The sequence below is a fragment of the Gymnodraco acuticeps genome, unplaced genomic scaffold, assembly GCF_902827175.1.
Source record: "Gymnodraco acuticeps unplaced genomic scaffold, fGymAcu1.1, whole genome shotgun sequence".
Taxonomy (NCBI): domain Eukaryota; kingdom Metazoa; phylum Chordata; class Actinopteri; order Perciformes; family Bathydraconidae; genus Gymnodraco; species Gymnodraco acuticeps.
The window spans coordinates 431,631-456,409 of record NW_022990869.1 but is presented as its reverse complement, the minus strand read 5'-3'; the positions used below and the strand labels follow the sequence as shown (position 1 = coordinate 456,409).

At 41.3% G+C, this 24,779-nt stretch overlaps 3 protein-coding genes and 1 long non-coding RNA gene across 6 annotated transcripts in view; 3 read left to right on the top strand and 1 right to left on the bottom strand.

Moving 5' to 3' along the window:
* Nucleotides 1-9,732, top strand: part of alkbh3 (alkB homolog 3, alpha-ketoglutarate dependent dioxygenase) — a 34,458-nt gene extending 24,726 nt beyond the window's left edge. Inside the window, exon 11 of the mRNA XM_034233324.1 lies at nt 8,970-9,732. The gene's annotated coding sequence lies outside the window, so the exon portion shown is untranslated. The remainder of the gene's footprint in view (nt 1-8,969) is intronic.
* cunh11orf96 (chromosome unknown C11orf96 homolog) lies at nt 4,509-5,907 on the top strand. Its single transcript, XM_034233325.1, has one exon. The coding sequence runs from the start codon at nt 4,790-4,792 to the stop codon at nt 5,168-5,170; it is 381 nt and encodes a 126-aa protein (XP_034089216.1). The 5' UTR covers nt 4,509-4,789; the 3' UTR covers nt 5,171-5,907.
* Nucleotides 9,733-10,847: 1,115 nt separating the features above from the next.
* On the bottom strand, nt 10,848-14,009 carry LOC117557477. Its single transcript, XR_004570726.1, has 2 exons — nt 13,825-14,009; nt 10,848-11,083 (listed from the first exon to the last, which is right to left on the bottom strand). It is a non-coding gene; the product is annotated as an uncharacterized LOC117557477 (long non-coding RNA).
* The window catches only part of ticrr (TopBP1-interacting, checkpoint, and replication regulator), a 28,947-nt gene continuing 16,616 nt past the window's right edge, over nt 12,449-24,779 (top strand). Inside the window, exons 1-11 of one of the 3 annotated variants that reach the window (XM_034233328.1) lie at nt 12,449-13,494; nt 13,896-14,133; nt 14,571-14,809; nt 15,244-15,481; nt 17,144-17,282; nt 17,400-17,530; nt 18,498-18,698; nt 19,225-19,370; nt 22,386-22,486; nt 22,708-22,801; nt 23,069-23,151. In XM_034233328.1, the coding sequence (XP_034089219.1) occupies nt 12,820-13,494; nt 13,896-14,133; nt 14,571-14,809; nt 15,244-15,481; nt 17,144-17,282; nt 17,400-17,530; nt 18,498-18,698; nt 19,225-19,370; nt 22,386-22,486; nt 22,708-22,801; nt 23,069-23,151 (2,285 nt within the window). In that variant the 5' untranslated portion in view covers nt 12,449-12,819. The remainder of the gene's footprint in view (nt 13,495-13,895; nt 14,134-14,570; nt 14,810-15,243; nt 15,482-17,143; nt 17,283-17,399; nt 17,531-18,497; nt 18,699-19,224; nt 19,371-22,385; nt 22,487-22,707; nt 22,802-23,068; nt 23,152-24,779) is intronic. The other 2 variants (XM_034233327.1, XM_034233329.1) reach the window with 2 other exon arrangements.

Genomic DNA, 24,779 nt, shown 5'->3' with positions numbered 1-24,779 from the left:
TAGTCGTTACGGTTAAGAAGACGTGACATGTTGACTTATGTGAGTCTGGGCCTAATGATGAGTCTCCAGTTTGTGTTTCCTTGTTAGCTGTGACATCCTGTGTCCATGACATTACATGACATTCGTCTCATCTGCATTTTCAAAATACATTTTCACACATTTCTTTAGGCAAGGCAACTTTATTTATATGGCACCTTTCAACACAAGGCATTTCAAAGTGATTTACATGTATTCTTTATGCATTTTAGAGAAAGATCGTTTAGAGATAGTTACCTCAAACATATGTCAAATGTTTTGACTACAGCCTGTCAGGATCTCGACACAAACTGATTAACCCAAATGCACGACCCAGAGACAAGGTCTTGAATGTAAAAAAAATGTAATTTTAATTTCACAGATCAGGTAATCCCTCTTAAGTAGTACCTCTTTAGTAGGTACTGGAAATAACAAAAGGCGCTCACAAGGAGGAAAAAACTAGGCATAATAAAAAGAGAACTTAAGAAAAACTTAAGCCTACAAAATTAACAAAAGAAACAAAACCTGACATGAGTGAAAGCGATCCTTTCTGAGCTGAGGCTTGGCACGACCATTCGGAGAAACAAACAAGACAACTGACACAGGACAGGGAAGAGACAGGACTATTTAAACATGAGGTGAGTGGGAACAGGTGGAAACAATCAGGGGCGGGGCAGACGCTGATGATGGCGGGAAAAACACACAAGGGGAGGAAGAAACAGGGCCTGAAATGAAAGACAAGAGGTAAGTACAAAATAAAACAGGACATGACAGACAAAATACATAAACATACTCACAAATTTGACGAGACACAACACAGCCCTTAAAATGTTGCTTTAAAAGTAAATATGGCTATTTCGAAGATACATATATACATTTTACTTAGAAATCATGTTAATTTTGAAGAAAATGATTATTGTTACGGGGACGAATATTACAACATAACTTCTGTTTTCATGCTTCTCGAGAACACAAAGAAAAAGGGTTGTTCACTTTTATAATCTCCAAAATGCCTCTCCCTCCATTGCATTGCATGTTAACTTATCTTTGGTTACTGTGGCAAAAGTTTCACAGACATTAGGACGTTAGTGTGAGAACGTATTATAACCTATTCTATTAAAGGTGGGGTAGGTAATTCACTTCAGAAACACTTGTTATATTCCATTAATGCTCTTAACATCCCGATAGCAATGAATACATTAAATGCTTTGACAATAAATACATTAAAAAAAGTAATTCTTGGAAGCTGTGGCGCAGTAAAAAGCACGACCAATCATCTGAGCCGGCTAAAGTAACTGGATGGCCTACCTGCCTGTCAGCCTTCCATCTGTGCACAAACTTATCTCGTGCCCTCATTGGTCATGTGCGCGTTCGTGTGTGTTGGAGGAGGGGCTCTGTGAGAAAGTGGCAGATTTTTTCCAGCTGTGTATTTTCAAATTGTAGCGCACTCGAGCTGGTTTCTCCATTCTTACCTACCCCACCTTTAAAGAAAGTGCAAGCAGACATCATTTATTCATAGTCTTCATTTGGTACGCTGAAACACCACAACAATTGTTCTCTTGGAAATGTGTTGTTGTCTGTGAATGTGATGGATGCCAAATGTCTCATGGTAATGTTGTCCAACACCATCTTCCAGGAAACTCTTGATATTCAGTTGTGCCGCTAAAGAAATCCAGATGTAGTTTGTCCGGGCTTTCCTCAGCGTGCTTCAGTTTCTTCCTACAAAGCCATCCGATGCAGGTGGACTTGTCTACTCTTTATTCAACCTTCAGTTTATATCAATCAATGTTTGTGAATACTCCACACATACCTACGCGATGAGTTGGTTGTATCAACACAGAGACTGTAATTACCTCCTGACGCTGTCTATCTCTTCTACAATCATGTTTACATTATGAACACTGCAGCGTTTCCCTCCTGGCTCACTTTAGGGTGATTTAAAGGTCCCCTATTGTACTGTTTTTCATCAATATAGTATAGGTCTCAGATATAGGGGGGGGGGGGGGGGGGGTTACCTTGGTTGGTGATTGGCTAATGGTTACACAAGACAAAATATCGTTATGACATCATAAAGTGGCTAAAATGATCAGCTCATTTTCAGACAGGTTTTTATAGAAATGGATCAGGACAAAAAGAGAGAGAATCTTTTTTCCTGAAACTTTCAGAGTCTCTTTCCACAGAGGGGAAACATGTTGATGAAGAAGAGACATGAAGAAGAGGGGACACATGTTGATGAAGAAGAGACATGAAGAAGAGGGGACACATGTTGATGTGGAAGAGACATGAAGAAGAGGGGACACATGTTGATGAAGAAGAGACATGAAGAAGAGGGGACACATGTTGATGTGGAAGAGACATGAAGAAGAGGGGACACATGTTGATGTAGAAGAGACATGAAGAAGAGGGGACACATGTTGATGAAGAAGAGACATGGAGAAGAGGGACACATGTTGATGTAGAAGAGACATGAAGAAGAGGGGACACATGTTGATGTAGAAGAGACATGAAGAAGAGGGGACACATGTTGATGTAGAAGAGACATGAAGAAGAAGGGGCACATGTTGATGTAGAAGAGACATGGAGAGAAGGGGGACACATGTTGATGTAGAAGAGACATGAAGAAGAGGGACACATGTTGATGTAGAAGAGACATGGAGAAGAGGGGACACATGTTGATGTAGAAGAGACATGGAGAAGAGGGGACACATGTTGATGTAGAAGAGACATGAAGAAGAGGGGACACATGTTGATGTAGAAGAGACATGGAGAAGAGGGGACACATGTTGATGTAGAAGAGACATGAAGAAGAGGGGACACATGTTGATGTAGAAGAGACATGAAGAAGAGGGGACACATGTTGATGAAGAAGAGACACGAAGAAGAGGGGACACATGTTGATGTAGAAGAGACATGAAGAAGAGGGGACACATGTTGATGAAGAAGAGACATGAAGAAGAGGGGACACATGTTGATGTAGAAGAGACATGAAGAAGAGGGGACACATGTTGATGTAGAAGAGACATGGAGAAGAGGGGACACATGCTGATGTAGAAGAGACATGAAGAAGAGGGGACACATGTTGATGTAGAAGAGACATGAGAAGAGGGGACACATGTTGATGTAGAAGAGACATGGAGAAGAGGGGACACATGTTGATGTAGAAGAGACATGGAGAAGAGGGGACACATGTTGATGTAGAAGAGACATGAAGAAGAGGGACACATGTTGATGTAGAAGAGACATGGAGAAGAGGGGACACATGTTGATGTAGAAGAGACATGGAGAAGAGGGGACACATGTTGATGTAGAAGAGACATGAGGAAGAGGGGACACATGTTGATGAAGAAGAGACATGAAGAAGAGGGGACACATGTTGATGTAGAAGAGACATGGAGAAGAGAGGACACATGTTGATGTAGAAGAGATAGGAAAAAGTGGATGTTGCATAATAGGTGAACTTTAAGGTGAATGGCCCCTTTTAAACCATATCATTAATTTGACTTTGCATTAATTTTTCAGAAGAAAAAATATTGTTTTTGCTGTAGTATATCTACTTAGTCCTGACTTTGGGAGCCATACAACTTTTTCCTTGACTAACAATTTAAGCATTCACATTATCATGTTTGTCATTTCAATTGTCTATTTTGCAAACTATATATACAGTCTATGGTTGCAATTTCTTCACTCAGTCATGTTGTGTTGAACTTTACAGACACCGATACCCATTTGGATTGTGTTATATTGGGTTATAATAACATTTAATTTGATTTGAAAATATAAAATATCCAGCTCGAGTATGTCAGTAATTGTGAGGAAAGAAAATCAGTAAATTCATCCCAAACAATGGATGTTTAGCACTCCATAGATTGGCAACTGCGTCCTAGTATTTTTTCCTAACCTTTTGAGGCTCTTTAATTGACACTTTAATGAATTAACCTTCATTTGGATGGTTAGTTCTCACCCAGGCCCTTAAGCTTCAGGCAAACATTCCCTGAATCTGGCAATAGATACATCCTCCAATATAATGCAGTGCAACAGAAAAACTCTACGCCCTGCAGATACCAACATTGTATCCCACCTCTGTAACTCCTTCAGCTTGAAGCAGTTATATATCTAGCAGAGATGTACCCCTACAGATTTACACGTGTCATGTTATTTGAGTGTTTCCACCTTGACTTTGGTTTGGTCCACTTTTCTCCGTGCTCTAATTCTGAATCTGTCTCACTGCTTTTCACGTCTCCATTTCTGTCTCCACCGTCTTCCCCTCCTTCTGTGTCTAAACCTCTGTCACCCCTACAAGCTCATCAACGCTTCCTCACCCAGGCATACACACACATATTCTCTCCTCGTGTGTTTATTTTGGTGGAGTGACTCTGACTGGTTTACTGCTCTGAAGGCCAGAGCAGTGACAGAGAGGGAGGGAGGGGAGTGGGAGGGAGCAGAGAGAGAGAGACAGTGAGTGGGTTGTGAGCCGCTATAAAAGAGAGAGCTGGAGCTGTCGGTGGCATTCACCTCAGCAGACTGAGATTCACACACACAAGAGAGAGAAGAGACATCAGCGGAGGAATCACACCGAAGAGCAGTTCAAGACTTGTAATCTTCAGTGGACTTGGAGGTTTAAGGAGTTCTGTTTGAATTGATTTTGCACAAACTCTTGCTTTGTGATTGCTCCTGAGCAACACTTGAAATAGGAAATAGCAAGGAAGGACAATTTTGAGAGCTGCACACTTTTTTGCAACTAATTGCACATCAATTTTGGGCTTCTTCTCCACCAATGGCTGCAGTGCGTCAGATGGTCATGGAGGCCTCAGGCTTCCACGTTCTGCCGGCCCACCTTATGGCCTCGGCCATGGAGGAATTCCCCCAGCAGCTGCCGGTCCCCAAGTGCCCAGCGAGGGGCAAGAGCCGCTCCCGGAGGCCCCGTGAGGCGCGCTTCAAAACACAACCTGTCACCTTTGCTGAGATCGCAGAGGTGGAGGAGGAGGGGTCCTCCCCCCTGGAGGAGGAGAGGGCGCGCCGCTCCTTCCTGCAGTCGCTAGAGAACCTGAGGCGGAGCACCCAGACCCTCCACTGCCCCCCGTCCGCCCCTCACAGCTGCACCCCCACTCCCACACACACCAGCCTGGACTCCAGTGACTCCGACTCCCCCCACTGAGATGTGGTGGTCCCTGTTCCTCCCTTTCACCTTGACGCCGCTTCAAAGGAGGCCAACTGAACTGAACCAACCTGGCCTGCTACTGCTGCCTGCATTTATTATATACTAACATATCAACATACAGTATGCACATCTGTAAAGCCTGTGCCACAGACTGGTTAAACTGCTGTATAGATATGATGAGTGAGAAAGTTGCAGGTGACGCTGTGTCCAACACACTCTTCAAATGTATTCCTTTTCTACTGTAGACGTCTACGAGGAAAACTTGAATGATAAAAGCTGGTCGAGATTTTTTTCCATTTTAAAGATGTATAGGAATTTTTGTTTCAATCCAGATTTTTCTACTTGACCGGCCACCATAGAGAGTTCAGTTAGACTGTGACTTTCCACACTGTAAATACTTTGACTAAGCATGTAAGCAATGGGAAGCAGCAGAGAACCATTACAAAGCTTTTCAAGAGTTCGAGCTCTTGTTTTCCAGCTTTTCCACCCTGAATGAAATCTGCTCTCCACAGAGCAAACACAATGCCTTTCTAAATGTCTTTATTTATTCTCTTATTTTGTTCATAACCAAGTGGAGTTGTAGATGTGATATTTGACTGCTCTTTCTGACTTCTAAAGTCTACTCGACTTTCAAAGAAAATCATAACCTTTATACTTTATTTTTGTTTTACTTTATACATATATGTTACAATGTTTGTTATATGTACTTTAATAAATATTTTCAAGTATTTTGAGTCATTCTCTGTTTCCATTTCTTATGTAACCACTATTAAGAAAGTGCAATTGCTAAAACCAAATACCATCAGTTGCCAATGAGTTATCTTATTTAGACTTTTTGTATATTAAGTAAACTTACACTGTAGTACAACCTGATTTAAACTCAGTCAACTATAGTAAAACAGATGTATGCACATTTCAACAAGGAAATCCAAAGTGCTTTCCAAACAACATTCAATCAGAGTGCAAAAGAAACACTTTCTAAAAGCACATTTTAACACACAAAATACATTAAAAAGCCAAGAAAATACTATTAAAAACAACACGTTAAAATGAGAAAAAAATACAGATCCTAATGGGTTTTACAGCAGCTGGTTGTGCACGGGGTACATGGGAGTTTTTCAATCGTAAGGTCAGCGGTTTGACCCTAAATCCCTGCAGCCAATAGGGAGCCAGAGTGGATGATAAAAGCAGGAGTTAAATACCATGTCATGTGAGAGCAGAGGTGTAAAGTAACTAAGTAGATTCACTCAAGTACTGTTCTTAAGTACAATGTTGAGGTATTTGTACTTTACTTGAGTATTTTCCTTTTCTGCTACTTTGTACTACTACTCCACTATATTTATGTATAACTTTAGTTACTTTACAGATCTGGATTAATGATGTGAAATATAATCAAGTGTTAAATCAGACTTTAGTTCCACCTGGAGTAAATTCACAAGCTACCCTGCAGTACACAAAGTCATTCAAACGAGCTGCACTTTACTAGCTTTGATAACACTAATGCATCAATAATTATAATCAAAACATATCCTATATATTATCTGCAGAATGACTACTTTTACTTTTGTTACTTTAAGTATATTTTGATGGTAATTATTTTTCTACTTTTACCTGAGTAACATTTTGATTGCAGGACTTTTACTTGTAACAGAGTATTCCCACACTCTGGTACTTCTACTTTTACTTAAGTACAATATGACTACTTCCCCCACCTCTGTGTAAGAGAGACATTGTCAGGATTAAGCACAGGAAGTGAGGAGACAGTAGGCGGTGATGTGTAGCTTTAGTGGCTCTCCATCTTGAGTGTTATTGTTAAGATAAGCTGACGTCTGACCCATGAACACTCAATATTTATGCTGCGTCTACTGCATGCTAGCTGAGCTGGTGACGTACTTTCAGTAATGTCACGATGTCATGAGTGAACACAGCCACAAACACCAGCGTGCTGCTGAGAGGAGAGCCCTCTGCACACCTCCCTCCTGCAGCTAACAGGCCTTCTCTCCTAATCCACTCGGAGACAAGTGATGCATGATGACTTCTCGGAGAGCGAGTGAGCGGCTTCTTGCAGACGGTGCTGAATCGGGGTTTAGTTTAGATTCTGTTTGGGTTGCATTAGGCTTGACTAAGAATAGACTCTGATTAAGTAAATCTGTGAGAGACGTTATCTCCAGACGTATTATGGTTTAAGTGTTGGACTGTGATGCTTGTGTCGTGAGGAGAATCCCAGAGGTACACAAACTGGAGGGATCATGAAGTGTGAGGCAGACACAGGTTTGACTTATTCCCAGCAAATCCCTCAAAAAGGATTTAACAACGTAACACTTTCTGACTTCCTTACACCCTGTCTGTGGCACTTAGACTCGGGCCCATTGGTTCCAACAAGGGACGTTCTGTAAGTCCTCAAAAACAAGAAATACAAACAGTACGGCAAGTTTTTTGTTTTTGAGTATCAGTCAAAAAGGAGTCTGCATTTGACAATGGGCCCCTGGACACAAACATGCAAAATGTCCTGCCTACAGTACATAGTGGCAAGACACAAATACATTTGAGTTGTTAAGCATCTTATTGTGGTCATTTTGTCGTTTGTATGTGTCTCTTTGTCATTATGAGTGTCTTTGTAGCTGATTTGATCTCATTTTAGACTTTTAGTATTTTGTATTCCTTGGGTCATTTTGAGTATCTCCCTGGTTGGTACGAGTCTGTAAGGAATACAGAAGAATATTAAATATGAGGATATGTAGGATGAGGATATCTGGGCTTTTGGGTGACAATACAAAAATACAAAATATTGTCAGCAATTATTTCAACGATCATGCATAAAAGAGGCAAGTAAAGCAAAACATAATGATAACCCCTGACGTGCTGCTGCATCTGACACACTTCTATAAACAACAGCTACTTCCTGTCTCCCAACCAATGAAGAGGATGGATAAACACCAGCTGGTGGCACATAGCTCTCCTCACCTCTCCTCTCATCTCTCACACAAACACACACGTTAGTCATTGTTTGTCTTTTGCCTGTAAAGCTGTCATACTTAGAGTAACCACTTCCACTGCAGAATTACTGCCTGTTTTCACGTGTGGCGACGCAACTCTGGAAGCATTTGCGTCACTGTATTTCTGCTAAAGGAGTGTTGGACAGTTTGGAAATAGACAGAGAGGAGAAAAACATATTTGTCATCTTTTGGGGTGACAGATTGATCCGCTTCATGCGTCCACTTCCCGCCTTCTTTCTCCAGCAACCTAGTTTTTGGGCAGAGCAGTTTAGAGAGTGTGTTAAAGCATCACTGTAATGAACCACATGTATGAGGATATTTCCCTCCTAATTACTTTCACTGTCTGATTCGGAAAACATGACAGATGCTTAGTGTCCTAAAGCATGAAGTATATATTATGCTTGATTATATACCCAATTTCTTCAAAATGAAAAGTGAGGAGTGTCACTGACTGTAGACTTTTGCCTCAAAATGAAAGCCTGTTGCAAGGACAATAAGGCTTTTCACCTTTTTTTCTTAAGCTTTGGAACGGAATTACACAATGGTTAATTAACCAATCAGTTAAAGAACAAAATCTGCAGGAAATCAGTGTAGAGGAGGTCATGTTACTCTGTGACGTGCATGGTGTGTTGGCTTAGCCAGAGCTAACAACCTGACAGATGACATGAGTGCATAAAAGGGTAACCGTGTGTTAAAAAGAACATGGAACAAACTGTACGAGCCGTCAAAGCATCAGGATGGAGGGAGACTGAAAATACGTAATCTTGTTAAAGTGCCTATGTTTTTTTCCTTCTTTGCAGGTGGGATGCCAAGAGGTTTGAAAGGCAACATCAGTGCTTTAAGTGCACTTTAAGTGTAATGGCAGTGTGTTAGCCGGAGTCTGAGCAGACAGGAGGAGACAGAGCCGAGCGCAAACATCTTCTTCGGATCAACAGCTGTAAATAACCTAAATATATATATAGGAAGTGCTCTGTCATGGTCTGCAAGAATGAACAGATATTTGGATATTTCGTGCTTAAAGTTTGTGAAATGAAAAGCATTTACTTTTTAATGGTTTGATGTGCCATTGTTTTATTCTTTAAATGAAAGCACCTTCATGCTTCCTTTAGAAACTAGGACAATCAACGTCATTTGTTGCTGATTTCTGCTTTAAATCGCTTTCTTTTTGTTTGTTTGTATTTATATTTGTGTTCACTGCTTAAAGGAATCCCACCAAACATGAGTTGTGTGTGATCAGTAAACAAAAGAGACACCAAAACATGTTTTAATATTGACACATACAACAGGTCATACAAGGACATAAATAGGAATCGGAAATACCCGACTTTGTTTAAGATTAAAACAGTAAGTGTTTCTAATTGTTTTTATGATGAGTCACAGACTGCTCTGATAAGCTGGACTTTAAGATAGAGACATCTGATGCAATAAGAAAGGTCCTCGGGCAGTACAAAACATGTATACTTTGCTTGCTTTTATGTGAAATGGATATTCTGTTTTTGCAACTCAAATTAAAATTAAAATTGACAATGATATCTAGTTTGCCCCCACTCCCATTATTTTGGTTTCTGGATAATAAAATCTAGCTATTATATTGTCTTTTTATTCTCTGTCTCCATCAACATATGTTTCTTTTTATGTTATTTGACATTGAATTAAGTGCACCAGGTTTTTACAATTTGGGAATCACTAAATAAGGGTCACATCATTAGAAAATGTCCTAAGAACAAGTAGAAAATGTCCCCAAAACAAACCAGTTCTCTGCCTTGTTTGTATTACAAACACGAGCCAGGAGACCAGGCTGTTGGGTCAGATCAGAAAAATGTTTTCAAGATGGCACTCAATGAAGAATGTTCCACTTCTGTGACGTATAGAAGACTGTATTTACATCTTGGCACGGCTATTCTAGTAAATACGCACTCATATGCAGGTCAGTATGATACAAAATGTGGTACCATATTGGCTTTGGAAAGAGTCCTCTCTGCCCAACTGAGAGCATCTGCTGAGTGATTCAGCATGGAGAACATTATGGTGTGTTCTTTGGTGTGTTTGTACTGTTTCTGTCCCAGAATTCACAATAACACATTTACCCTAATTACAATTTGATGAATCTGTTGACATTTATAGCATTGGATGTATCATGAAAATGTGCCTGGTTGTTTCAATTAAGGTATGCAATTCACTTCAAGCTGAATCGTTTTAACCTTCTTAAGAATAACACGAAGAATAAAAGTCAAGAGACAACTTTGCTGCAACAAATGAAAACAAAAGTTATGCTCTATACAATTGCTGGCCATTTTAGGACATGTCAGACTTGGCTTGTCAGGCGCAGCTTTACATTGTCAGACTTTTTTAAAGTATACTTTTTTATTTGAACTTCTATGTCTCTGTTGTCATGTAGCAATGTAAAAGATTCCCATTTATTTCCAAGTGTTTAAATGTTCTGACAACTCAACATGGCCACTATTACTGAGTGTACTGTCATTTATGAGTAAATACTTATCTACTTTAGAGATTTATGTTAACGTATTGGACTTCGGCAAGGTCATCAGGAATCATCCTCTGAGGAGCAGGAAGGGCACTACATTTTATGACAAAACATCTCAAAGTTGAAAAGACATCAATTTGGAACTCAGCAGTCACTGTTCATTAACAAAGTGAACAGATTAAACGAACACCTATTTGTGGTGGAAATGTTCTTTAATGTCTGTTTTACTTCCCATTCACTGTGACAATTTCTCATAATAGTTATGTTACACACTTTGACAATGATTATTTATGCGTGTGTATGTATGCATATTAATGCACACACTGTTTGTGCATTCATATGATCATATCCTATCGCAGCATTCTCCTCAAAGCATCCCTGACCTACATCCTGGTATCATGACTGAGGGGGTGTCTGGTGTGGAAGGACCTATGGGAAGGACACAGAAAGCAGAGTCAGGAACATCAGCTTCTGTTATCTTTCACTCTATTTCAAAGCTTTTCTCAGCTCTTCATCTCCCCCTGGTGCTGTAAAAGAAGTGGATATGGATGCAAAACAGAAGGTGACCCACATACCTCCTCTGCCGGTGTTCTATTTCCTAAAATCGTTATTTTTCTAGTTTGCCCTGAAGATGATACACTTATACTGTCCATGTGTTTGGACAAAATGACCAAACACAAAGACCTGACAGTCAGTGTATAGCTTACTTTCACATGATTTTTCAAGGATTTTGGATCATGGTTAATTATGATGCATACATTGTCATTATAAATTCTGAAAGGTTAATGCACAATCTAATTTATAATAATGTGTACTTTGTGTAATTAAAGTGGTAAACTAATTACAGATTGAGGACACAATTCAATGTGATTTTTCTGGTTAAACTCAGAGCATCATAATTTGCTTAAAACATGAGCAAACATTGAAAACCCAGACCTCCAGATCAAAGCCAAACACTGAGTGAGAGTTTTTCCATTTTAGGCAGTGAGACAGAGGGGCTGAGGATGCCAAATAATTTGTATCACTGCTTTACTTGGCAAACTAGAGCATGTGATTATTCATATTTAAACCAACATTATACAAAAAGTCCAAAGAGTCCTTTACCCATTTTTATTTGGTCTCTTTCCTATTAATATCCCGGGGCAGGAAGAGTTGATCAAACGTTTATATTTGCACAATTTCTGAGGTCTTTATTCTTTCTTACATTGTACTGCAACTGCTGCAAAACAAATTCCCTTGGCATAAATACAATGATGTGTTATTTTATTGACCTCTGACATAGTAGCCTATGTCTCAGCCTAATATTAGTCTACCTTGATTTGTCCATTCTTATTATAGCTGGTAAGCTTTGTCAAATCTGTAGTGTTATTTTGGAAAATGTCTTTGCACCTCTCTTTGCTGTTATGGTGTCTGGATCTATTTCATGCAGTAGGCTACATGCTCTGAATACAGCAGTATTACACAATGCTGTACAGATTACGTTAACTTTATAGATATAGTTCACTTTCTAACTCAGAGAAGGGCAGAAGTCTTTATTTGATCCTAAAGTTACCTGTCACATCTTGAAAAAACGGCTACATAACGATTTTCCAACGAGTAAAGCTTTTAAAATTTAAATGCAAGTTGTGGCGTCAGTTCATTTGCCATACAGTCTAAGGTTTGATTGACAGTGCCGTCCCCCAATAAAAAGGTTAACAGGAGACTTGTAGCGAATCAACGGCTAGTTTACGCCTTGTTTCGACCAATAAGCTTGATGTCATAACGGAATGTAACCAATCACAGCGAAGGGATAGGCTCCCGTTCTTGGAGCGCGAACGGTTAAGGACAGAGACGGCCACGAGAAAATGGCGAATATGGAGGAGTTTTTGTACGGGCATAGCGTCATATTTTAAACTTTATGCCATTTTAATAGCTTTTTATACTCGGTGGTGTTTATTTTATGCATTTCTGGCTAGGTTTTTTTATTAAACGGCGAGCGCTACTCGTGTGTCACACTAACGGAAGATCATTTAAAATATGTTGTTGTTACTCTAGCTAGCTACATTAGCTTAATAGCAGGAAACATGAAGTGCCTTCGTTAGCAAATAAATGACCGCAGAAATGACAAATACATTTATATTATTAATGGTTGAGTAAAAGGACTCTGTCACACTTCATCTGAAGTCATGGCTTTACACAATTTGGTGTTCGTCATCGATGTGGATTATAGAGATCACGAGTCAGGAGAGCAACTGGATGTCAACAATCATCTGTTGAAACGAGGAATATTACAAACCCTGCTGCATTTCGGCTACAAATATGGATTTGACAAAGTGCGCTGGGGTTATAAATTCTTCCAATCCAAGACTGGCCGAAATGCAAGCCTCATATCAAGGGGGTCAGACTTCAAGGAGCTTCGTCACAAGACTTTTGAGGACTTTGAAATAGAGTTTGAAGCTAAGGTTGACGTGAAGGATAAATCGTGTCCGTCAAAGCAGAAGCAGAAATTCAATCATTCTGCCTGTGTTCACAATGCACTCAAAGAAACCCTGCTGGACTTCCAGTGGGACAGACCAGACATCACCTCTCCCACCAAACTGTCTCTCAGGCCGAGGAACTCTGTCCAAGCTGGAAAGCCCAGTGTTTCATTGGAGGATGAGACTTCCAGCAAGGGGAGGAATTTGGTGTTTGTTGTCTCGGAGTGTCCACGCTCCAGGTCACAATTTGTGGACTATCTTTCTTTGGGAAACAGTGACCTGCCCACAGATGTGACAGATCAAATATTACCCAGAGGCCTTCACGACATGCTGCTTCAGCGACAGGTTGTGCTGCACTGGATTGACAGTAGATCACATGTCCAGGTGAGTACTGTTACTGTACTGTACTGAAAAGTTTAAAATATAACCATTGAGTCATAAAAAACAATGTGACAAACTTTGACAAAATCACATTACATGTATACTAGTAAGTATGTATAAATAATATGGATATAAATGGTGTTTATTTGGACTTTCCCTGAATTTCTCACGTTCTTGTTTGATATGATTTAGCTCAGCAAACCCACTTAAAGGGTACTAAAAAAAGTTTACTTCTTATGTTGCATAAAAAGGATTCGGCATCTTGTGGGTTAAACAGAAATAGCCAGATCATACCATAAATCTACACCAACCTCAAACACTGCAGCTACTTACCAAAGTGGCTGTTAAAAGGATGTCACTTTTTCCACAGATTCAAGCACCTTTGATCTTTTGTCTCCCTCCAGGTCATGAAGTGTGAGGATCATGTTGGCACTGAGAAGCTGTCTGAGGTCCTCGCTCAGCTGGGTGGCAGAGTGATCCCTGTGATTGCTCTGCTGAACCTCTGTTCCACTCAAAAGCCAGACTCAGGCTTCAGCAGACAGACCTTTGCATTCAAGTCCAACGTTGGATACCTCCTGTCTTCTGAAAGGCTCCACCGCCTGGCTTTTCCTGTCACAGGTGGTGTTCTGCAGTGGGAGCAAGGTTAGTAGTTACATGGAAGTAGACATCTACATGACTCAGCCAAGCCCAAAATAGTGGAGATATTAAAGTGATCAGTGTTGTGTGTGTATTTCAAATTCAGATCCAAAATATGTTATACATCGTACTGTATATGCTCTATGTCTTTGGATTTCACTTTGTTTCTTTGCAAATATGTATTTGCCTAATATAAGACAGACCCCGTGTACAACTACAAACCAAAAAAACATTTGGATAAACGTAAAAAACAGACCCAAGAGGCTTCATAACAATGTCTTGTATCTTCTCCGTGTTGAGATTTATATGCTACGAATGTATTTGTTACACAACAGCAGAAATGATATGAAATGTATAAGTGTCAGGCAAGGGAAATTGAGTCCTTTGAACCTTAAGTTGGCAAAGTAATGCAATTTTTAATGTGTTTTTCCTTACTCATCCAGGTGACATGACACAGATCTGTGGCGTCACGGTAGAGCCAGTGTCTCGCAGACGCAGGCTTCTCCCAGAGTCGCTGGAAGTGTGTCTGAAAGCAGTGCTGCAGGGCTGGGATGCCTCCTCTCTGACGCAGAGCTCCACAGAGTCGTGGCTGCTTCAGTGCTCCAGCGGCAGTGAGGAGCGAGGAGCTGCTGCTGCCCTCCAGCACCTCCTGATGGAGCTGTCTGCTCGTGCTCTGCACATGGTGAGATCACAGGGCTGTTGCACACAAGTGTGATCTCTATACACAGATCGATGCATATGAATAATAGATCTTTCTTTAACATACTAAATATACATCATTGGCTCTATGGATCACTAGTCCTTTGTTTTGCTTTAGACAAATTACAGAAAATATTTGTTACAGTATGGTAATAGTAATTTCACGGCCTTATCAATACAGGACTGAAACAATCAATAAATAACATCCTGTTTGATACAAGGACAAGTCGAAGTACAAATTGTATTGAATCTTTGTTTGATTTCAACACATCATCTCACAATAACTATGATTTAAAGGGTGTAGAGATACCGGGGTTGGGAGCAGGTTGTGCACAAATCTTGTTATGAAACTTTCATCTGTGGGCATTTACTAATTCTCTTTTTTCCTCTTCTTGCATATATTGCTTGTTCTTCCAGCTGTCTGAGGTGAAAGACAACGGCCTGGTGTATTCGGCTGTCCTCTCCCCCCTGTCACACACTACAGCTCTGCTCACCATCCTCCAGTCTGGAGTCGCCCAGAACGAACAGATCCTAACCAGCGAAATCCTTGCCCCTGCCACATCAGAAACATCGGCTGATTTGCCTGATGTTGTGAGCAGTGTCCTGGGAGTAGTGTATGACATCATGGAGGAGGATGGAGGAGACACTGTTGAGGGTAAGGACTAGGGATGGGTACCGAGCCCCGGGGCTGAATTATTAAAGACCGTGGTACCGTTAAGCTCCGACGTTAGCGGTCTTTTTATCGGTACTGGAGACATGTAAAAAACATGTCATGTGTATTATTGCTACACAAACATTATATTGCAGTTTTAGTTTCGCCAACTCCGTTTCTAATACGCAAAAAGACTGCAAAATGCGTCTATGATTATTTTTTGTATTTTCGATCTTTCCAATCCAGAGGAGAGATCTCTCCTGTCTGTGTTCGAGGGGGCGGGGCAGTTTACACACACGCAGCTGCTATATGCAGCAACACACACACTGCGGAGAGAACGCGCTCCGAGGTGGTTAAACTTTACCCGTCTCGATGTCGACAATGCTCGTCACCAAAAGTGCAATAAGAGTTTATCATGTAAGGGCGGTAACACGAGCAATTTGTCTAAACATTTAGCAAAAGTGCTCCACATTCAGACGGAGAAATGCACCGACTGTCTTTCTAGTAGCTCTGTAGCCCTGTAGCCCCGTCCACGAGTAACGTTTGAGGTAACGGAGTTATTTAGTTTGTTAAAGTTTCAGCTGTTCTGTTTACAGTTCTGTCATCACATTATTTAATACGATTTGTTAAAACACTGTTGTTTCTTTTGATGTGAAATATGATTTATTTAAAAAGCAACGTTAATTTTGTTCACAATTCGTTTAATTTTTTTCTCTCCAAAAGAACCGATAAGAGTACCGATAAAAGACCGGATCGATAAGCAGTATCGATAAAATTAGTAGTACCGTTAAAACCTTAAAGATACCCATCCCTAGTAAGGATGGGACATTTAGGTTGCAAAACATCAAATGTGAATCCTAGAGAAACTCTACCTGTATTTGTCATTACCAACATATTTTAGATTGATTTTTGAATTGTTAAGAGCACACAGTACACTGGTTACATTGTTGTATACTCTAAGAGGAAGGTACATTCATTTTCGCTTTTCATATGTAATGGAAGAAATACGTTTTATATTGGGCTGTTTGAGTCCAGGTGTGCTGTGACCAGAACCCCCTGGAAGAAGAGATATCGTCTCTCAATAAGACGTTTCTAGCTTAACAAAGGAAACATAAATATGATTGTATTTTCCTTGATGTTAAAGGTGGGGTAGGTAATTCACTTCAGAAACACTTTGTTATATTCCATGGAATGCTCTTAACATCCCGATAGCAATGAATACATTAAATGCTTTGACAATAAAAAAAATTCATCCTGTGGAAGCCGTGGCGCTGTAAAAAGCACGACCAATCATCTGAGCCGGCTAAAGTAACTGGATGGCCTACCTGCCTGTCAGCCTTCCATCGGGGCACAAACTGATCTCGTGTCCTCATTGGTCATGTGCGTGTTCGTGTGTGTTGGAGGAGGGGCTCTGTAAGGAAGTCTGAAGGAAGGGGCAGATTTTTTCGGCTGCGTACTTTCAAATTCTAGCGCACTCGAGCTGGTTTCTCCATTCTTACCTACCCTCCCTTTAAGTTCCTATCACTTTATATTACTAATTGAAATTCAAATATTAGAGGTAGGGAAGTTTTAAAGTTGTTAAATGGTAGCAGGATAGTTATATTTCTAGGTAATGGTGTATTGCTAGTTGTTAATGGCTGTTTTTTGTTTTCATTCGTTCTTCAGACCAACCCATAGGTCATCAGGTACCGGAGTGGGCTCAGCAGGAAGTCAGCCGTCGCCCGCTGACAACAGGCGTGTTGGAGTGTTGGTTCCCTCAGTCAGACCAGTCAGGAGTGAGTTCTCATTTAATGGAGTCGATGAGGTAAGATTTCATTTTAATTGTAGAGTTTGTATATGGTGTTTTTGAAGGAATAATTCTATGAAACACATTCAATCATGTTGCAAAGAAAGTCCTGATGTTTGAGCGTCTTTGTTGCAGGTTGCTGGATGCAGTGCCAGAGTCAAAAGAAGAGGGGGAGCTGTCTGTCGTACAGCAGGAGCTGATTGGTGGGCTGGCTGAACTGTATCAAACATCCAAAGGGGCAGATGCCAAGAGGGGCAAGAAGAAACGTGAGAAAGCCTCAACTCAGTTTTAATCAAGATTGGGATATTTGTAGAAGCATAATGCTGCGTTCACACCGGACGCAATGTCAATATTCGCTTCGCTCTAATCGCTCGAGTTTCACCGCGGCTGCCAGCTGTGTTTACTCGCATCATTTAAACAAGACGCGCTGTCTTGGGGATACAACTACAACAAAATGAACATATTTGACCGTGTTTAATTGTGATACACGTTTCTAAATGATGCCGAAGTACCATGAATTAATGCTTTGACAAGTCTGCAGACAGGCGGCAGGCGAAACACCTTTTTAAAATGCTTGTTTTCTGAATGAAGATCGCATCGATCAGGCTAAGCTAACATTGTATCTGCTCCGTCCACACTCACAACAACGGCCTACAGACATACATAAACCAGCGACTGTATTCCCCATGACACAGGCAGTCTGTGGTTTGTACTTGTTTAACTTTTGTCCAGTTTCTGAACAGATATGAGGAGCTGTGAGCTCTGAGTGCTAACAGCTAAGGGCTGCTGTTTTGATTTTGTGGTTCTACGTCAGTGACGGCAGGCTGATATCCTCACCGCTGATTGGCTACGGCAAGATCGCGTCACGTGAATTTGACGCTCGAGTTTTTCAACTCGAGCGGTTGTCGCGGCCCCCACCAATCGCCTCAATCGCGCTGCGGCATTCGCATCAACCGCTTCATGCTCGTCGTCGGAGCGAATTCGCGTCTGTCCGCGTTTCTGCATTGACTTTACATGTAATCGCGCCGCCCCCAAACATCGCATCGCGTCCGGTGTGAACGCACCATAAGAGATACATTTCAGTCATAGGAGTCACCAAGTATCCATTTTAACACAAGTAATGTTTTAAATGTGAGAAAATAGAAGAATTCTAGTACTTTGCTATTTAGATCTTGACCTGAGGGAACGCAGCACAACATGCTTTTCTCACAATGTCCCTTCTTCGATCTACAGGTGGCGCCCAGCGTACACCGGTGAAGCAGAAGATGAAGACCATGAGCCGCTCCCTGCAGATGCTGAATGTGGCGCGGCTGAATGTCAAAGCCCAAAAGGATCAGGCAGAGGAGGAGCAGCTGGGGGCCAAGGGCCGGGGGGCCGACAGGCAGAAGACAAGGACCAGTAACAGGAACAAATCTAGAGGAGTGAGCCCCATCAGTAAGTGTTAACGTTTATTTGTTTTTGAAATATTTGTATTGAGAAGAAGCATACAAAGTGTAAGCAATAGTACAGACTTCTTTGTGGAAATCATGCTTCCCTTTTTCAACATAGAAGACCAACAGAACAGCCAACAAGAAGTAATAAAGAAAAGCATGACAGGAATACCATACTTAATGACATACATAATCATAGTGGGAAAGAACATACACAATAGTATATATAATACAAATAAATAAATACACTTAAAGGGTGCAGATGAGCCCAGACTACCCCCCCAACCCTTCCCTCCCCGAGCAGTGCCACCCAAGCCATTACAAAACTAATGTTTGTGCAATGCATCTCAGCCGACCGCCCCCCTTATAAACGAAACCATTGGACCCCACATCCTTTCAAATTCCCCCAGTCTATCTTAGTAAGTGTTAAACTTGACAGTAATCCTGCTCAAATATCACCTTGATGTCGGGAAGAAGCAGATCTCCTTGTGTTCTAAAATTAAGTAATGTATCTTCGTCCTTTTGTTAAGCTTTCACTAGTGAGGAGGAGCTGCTGTCCCATCTGAAGAGCAGCTGCGAGAAGGCTTTGGCAGAGAGAGACTCGTCCCTCCTCACCGGTGTCCAGCAGCTCCTGTTTGCTGTGAAGACCTTCTTTGGGACCGGATCTGACCTGGAGGTAAGACACGTGGCTTTACATGACCCTCCAGCTTCTCACCTGACCCACTTTCATCTCAACAGCTGGTTATTATTTGTCGGTAGCAGAGTTCCCGTTAGCCGGTAATTACCGGACTGTGGCCGGTAAAATATGCTGAAGACCGGCAAATCTAAATCTCTCCGGTCAAAATAATTTCCCCTTAGCAGTGTGTGACAGACGAGAAGAGTGTGTGACAGACAAGAAGAGTGTGTGACAGACGAGAAGAGTGTGTGACAGACAAGAAGAGTGTGTGACAGACGAGAAGAGTGTGTGACAGACGAGAAGAGTGTGTGACAGACGAGAAGAGTGTGTGACAGACGAGAAGAGTGTGTGACAGACGAGAAGAGTGTGTGACAGACGAGAAGAGTGTGTGACAGACGAGAAGAGTGTGTGACAGACGAGAAGAGTGTGTGACAGACGAGAAGAGTGTGTGACAGACGAGAAGAGTGTGTGACAGACGAGAAGAGTGTGTGACAGACGAGAAGAGTGTGTGACAGACGAGAAGAGTGTGTGACAGACGAGAAGAGTGTGTGACAGACGAGAAGAGTGTGTGACAGACAAGGAGAGTGTGTGACAGAGATGTCCTGTGTGACAGAGATGTCCTGTGTGACAGAGATGTCCTGTGTGACAGAGATGTCCTGTGTGACAGAGATGTCCTGTGTGACAGAGATGTCCTGTGTGACAGAGATGTCCTGTGTGACAGAGATGTCCTGTGTGACAGAGATGTCCTGTGTGCAGTGCATGACATTAAGGATTTTGGGAGATGGCCCTGTGGGCCATCTAAGCTAATTTACAGATGGCCCTGAGCCCAATAGAGATTGCCCTGAAAAATGCGCGCGGACGAAATGGCACGAAGGGTTTGGGGGGCCTCCCCCTAGAACATTTAGATTTTTGCAGGTCTTAGATGCTGTCTGGTTCTCTAGACTGAATTATAAGATGAACCACCACAATATTGTATTGTACAATTTCAATTTTATTCTTCATTTCACTTGTTTGTTTGTTCTTGTTTGTGTTTGCTCGCTTGCATGCCCTGCATAGCTATAAGAAACACTTAAGTTGTTGGTCAAGACACTTTCCATCTGATGAAGGCAAATGCCTTCCCAGATGTAAAAAAGTAGAAAACATTACATTCAGTTATTAATGCCAAAACAAACATTATTTACACTAGTATGGCCCCTGTTAAAAATGTTTGTAATGTTATCTACTGTAAGTTGGTCGAACGAATGCCTCCTCATCCGGAAGCTGACCGAGCAGACCCGAGCAGCAGTCGAGAGGAGCCGAGCGCATCCGCCAAGCACACAAAATGGCGACGTCATAGTTCCCATTAGCCGGCAAATCTAAATGTCCGGTCAAAATAATTTCCCTTTAGCGCAATACCGCTTCAGTTGCGCCATTTATGTGACAGACAAGAAGAGTATGTGACAGACGAGAATAGTCAATTATAATGTCTAACACGTAATGTGGAGAAAGAGATGTCCTGTGTGGGTTGATTGTGCGTTGATCTGTTGGTAATGCCTCGGGGTTCCGGTGGGCATGTAAACAAATACATAATGCTGCGCTATACTTTGTGGCCTCACCCAGTTGCATAGCGACACTTATTGTGTAGGTGTCTTTTAATAAACAGGTAGTCATATCATTAGCTAGAACTAGCTGGATCTGATCGATATGGACATAAACGCGAGTGAAGTCTAATCTGACGGGAGAGAGAGATCAGCTGAGCAGGCTGACGAGTGGACACGCAGCTCTGCATGATCACATGCAGCGGTGAGCGGACAAAACACACACTTCAGGTTAGAATATCACACGTAGCTATTTTAATTACCTCTCAAACTACCTAAACTAGTTATAGATATGTTTAGTTTCACTGTCGGGTCACTCATTACTGGATCCGCAAGCTGCATACTGGCACAATAGATTGCCCGATCGGGCAACCAGCAGGTGAGGCTTCATTGCCCGAGCTAAATACTAGATGGCCCCGGGCCATCGGGCAGTCCTTAATGTCGAGCCCTGCCTGTGTGACAGAGATGTCCTGTGTGACAGAGATGTCCTGTGTGACAGAGATGTCCTGTGTGACAGAGATGTCCTGTATGGTAGGTTTGTCCCGAATACCATTTTTCGGGCTCCGGATATTCTGTAGTAATCAGCAGCGAATATTCGGATATTCGGCCCGCGCGGGACTTTATGTCTTAAGTGTAATTTGGCTTGGCTTCCTAATTTTTATGGACAGGATGTTGTTGTTGCTATGGAAACAACGTGACGGAGATTAACGGAGAAAAGTCATATCTACATATAAAGACGGAGATAGTAAACGATAAAGTTTATGGTTAAGTGTTAGCACCCCCCGAAGAAGCACAAGCTCTTACGTTGATATTGGAGATTTCAATAAATTCAATAAAAAACGAAATAAATAATATCCGAATAACGAAATTGAAACCCGAATAGTACTCAAACGAACGAATATTCGGATATGGGTATACTGTATGTATGTATGTATACTGTATACTGTATGGGTTGATTGTGCGTTGATCTGTTGGTAATGCCTCGGGGTTCCGGTGGGCATGTAAACAAATGCATAATGCTGCGCTATACTTTGTGGCCTCACCCAGTTGCATAGCGACACTTATTGTTTAGGTGTCTTTTAATAAGCAGGTAGTCCTATCATTAGCTAGAACTAGCTGGATCTGATCGATATGGACTTAAACGCGAGTGAAGTCTAATCTGACCGGAGAGAGAGATCAGCTGCTGCTGACGAGTCGACACGCAGCTCTGCATGATCACCTGCAGCGGTGAGCGGTCAGAACACACTGCAGGTTAGAAGAACTATTCTAACGGGAACTCTGGTCGGTAGATGATTGTGCGTCACAATTGTGGAAAATCAAACATGATTTCTGTTCTCAAAACAATTTCTTAGTTCATTTTAGTACATTGCCGGATTGGTTTTATCAGGATATGCATGTGTGATTATCTTGCATGTCTAAAATGTTGTCTTCTTTGCAGGTAAAGACCTCTCAGATTGTCCAGCAGCACCTCCTCAAGACCAGCAAGTCCATACGGCAGCTCTATAGCACAGCTGCTGATGTTGATAGCAAAGTCATCCAGTGAGTGCTTTCGATCTCTGTGTTTTATCTTCAATATCTAAAAGCTGTCAAACTCAGCTCGTTGACCTGCCACTTAACAGTTAGCTGTGGTTATAATGGCTCTCTTCTGGGGTTGTGTAAGTGTGTTATTGTCTGCTATAGTAAATAAAGGCAATATTGCGATTGTATTCTGAAGTCAAATAAACGTTTTAAATGTCAGTAACACTGGTTGTGTCCTCTAGGTGCAAGCTGCAGGCGTTACTGAGGCTCGAGTTGTGTAGACTTTTCTCAGCAAAGCAGTCTGACTCACTGGATGTTGATCAGATGGCAGAGGAGGTGAGATTCTTGAAGTTAAAGATTACTGATAAAGTATAGTTGTTGGCTGTATTTGGCCGTCTTCTTAGTCTGAAACGATAATTGGAATAAAGTGTTGAAATCATCTCAATTGAATCGAGCCTTATTTCATAGTTTGCATATGTAATCAACACAAAATGTTACATATCATTTATTTTTCACCATTTGAATGTGTGTTTTGATGAAATGCATTTATTTCACAGTAGAGATATATTTAAAGAGTGCACTCTAACCTCTCCCGTTCTTCAGGTGGCTGACATGCTCAGGATAATCTCCCTCACTAAAGACCCCGTTGTCGTAGAGAGGTTCCTTGGAGACGAAGTCCTGCCGGGGTAAGGGCTGCAGAAATAATACTTGTTCTCTTGTTATCTCCCAGATAAATAATATGAAATAATGAACGCTGGTATATTTGAAAATGTCTTTAGAAGCCAATTTTGGGGCCGATCGCCGAAATCAGTATCAACCGATCGCCGATCCGATCGAGTGGGCGGGGCCTATGGGGATCTTCCATTTAAAGTGATGTTTAAAACTCAGTTAATGCTCATTCACTGGCGCTTCCACAAACAACAACCAACATCATTATTACATTCAAATGAAGTACATTATTCAAGTTCAGGGATGCATATCGTTGACTTTTTTACGATACCGATACCACTGAACGATACCGATACTCAACCGATACATATCGTGATACTTTGAAAATGTATCATCCCACAATTTCTCCCATGAAGCGCTTTACGATATGGTTAACATGTCAAATGAATATTAAATTAAATTGTGGGACTTCTTGGACCTTTTTAGTACTGAACAAACAATGAAAAATACATTAAAAAATATGAAGAAAACCGATTATGGAATATCTTCAGGTGTGCCGCGTGAATAGCACATCTTGTCAATGCAAACAGACCGTTATAGCACCGTTATAATTAATGTTAAACCTGAGATTCGACTAGAGAATAAATACATAATAATGGTCATGAGATCTCGGCATTGCACAAACAAACAAATCTCATCTTTAAAATCAACATTTGCCTTCACTGGTGAGAGAAAACAAATCCCATCAGTTCATTTGTGGGACTTTTACCTTTCTAGTATTGAACAAACAATGAAAAATACATAAAATATGAAGAAAAACGATTATGCAATCTAATGTATAACACCCGCCATCACGGGCCACGGACTCACTTTTAAAATATATATATATATATATTTTTTTTTAAAGTATCGAAACCGGATCTGATTTCGGTACGGTATACCGTAGCCACCAGTAACCGGTATTTCGGTAATACCGGATACCGGTATGCATCCCTAGTTTACATTAACTTTGGAGAAATAACACTGGGAGAAATGAGAGGAATCGCTCTTTTCCTCTCTGCTCTCTCTCTGATCTATAAGGATCCTCTAGAGTATTCGAGAGTGGAGATGATATCTCCAGATAGAAGCATAGGCGGAGTAGGGGAGAGAGAGGGGAGATCTATTTTCGGTCGTAATATCGATACGCCTCTTATCGCTCTCTCTAATCTCGGCTAATCATCTTTTTCGACTTCTCTTCTCTTTCTCTTTCTCTCTATCTTTCTCTTTTCCTCTCTCTCTCTCTCTCTCTCTTTCTCTTTCTCTTTCTCTTTCTCTTTCTCTTTCTCTCTCTCTCTCTCTCCTGTCAGTATCGTCTCATGCAGCTCACTGATCCAGTAATGAGTGACCTGAGAGTTAAGAATAAATATATTTATAACTAGTTTAGCTTGTTCCAGAGGTAGATAAAATAGCTAAGTCTGTTAGGTCTAACTCTTAGTGTGTGTTCTGCTCTGCTCACCGGCCCGTCACAGCGGGTGGAGCTGCAGGATTTCTGCTTCACACACACACACACACACACACGTTGCATACCGCGATTGAATTGTCTTTTTCTCGGACACACTTTTGTTTCTTGTTTTCCATAATTGTTTTTCAAATTGCGACTGTAAAA

Bases quoted from the DNA above. Each gene is read 5' to 3' on its own strand.
- cunh11orf96 (XM_034233325.1), top strand. From the start codon at position 4,790: ATGGCTGCAGTGCGTCAGATGGTCATGGAGGCCTCAGGCTTCCACGTT.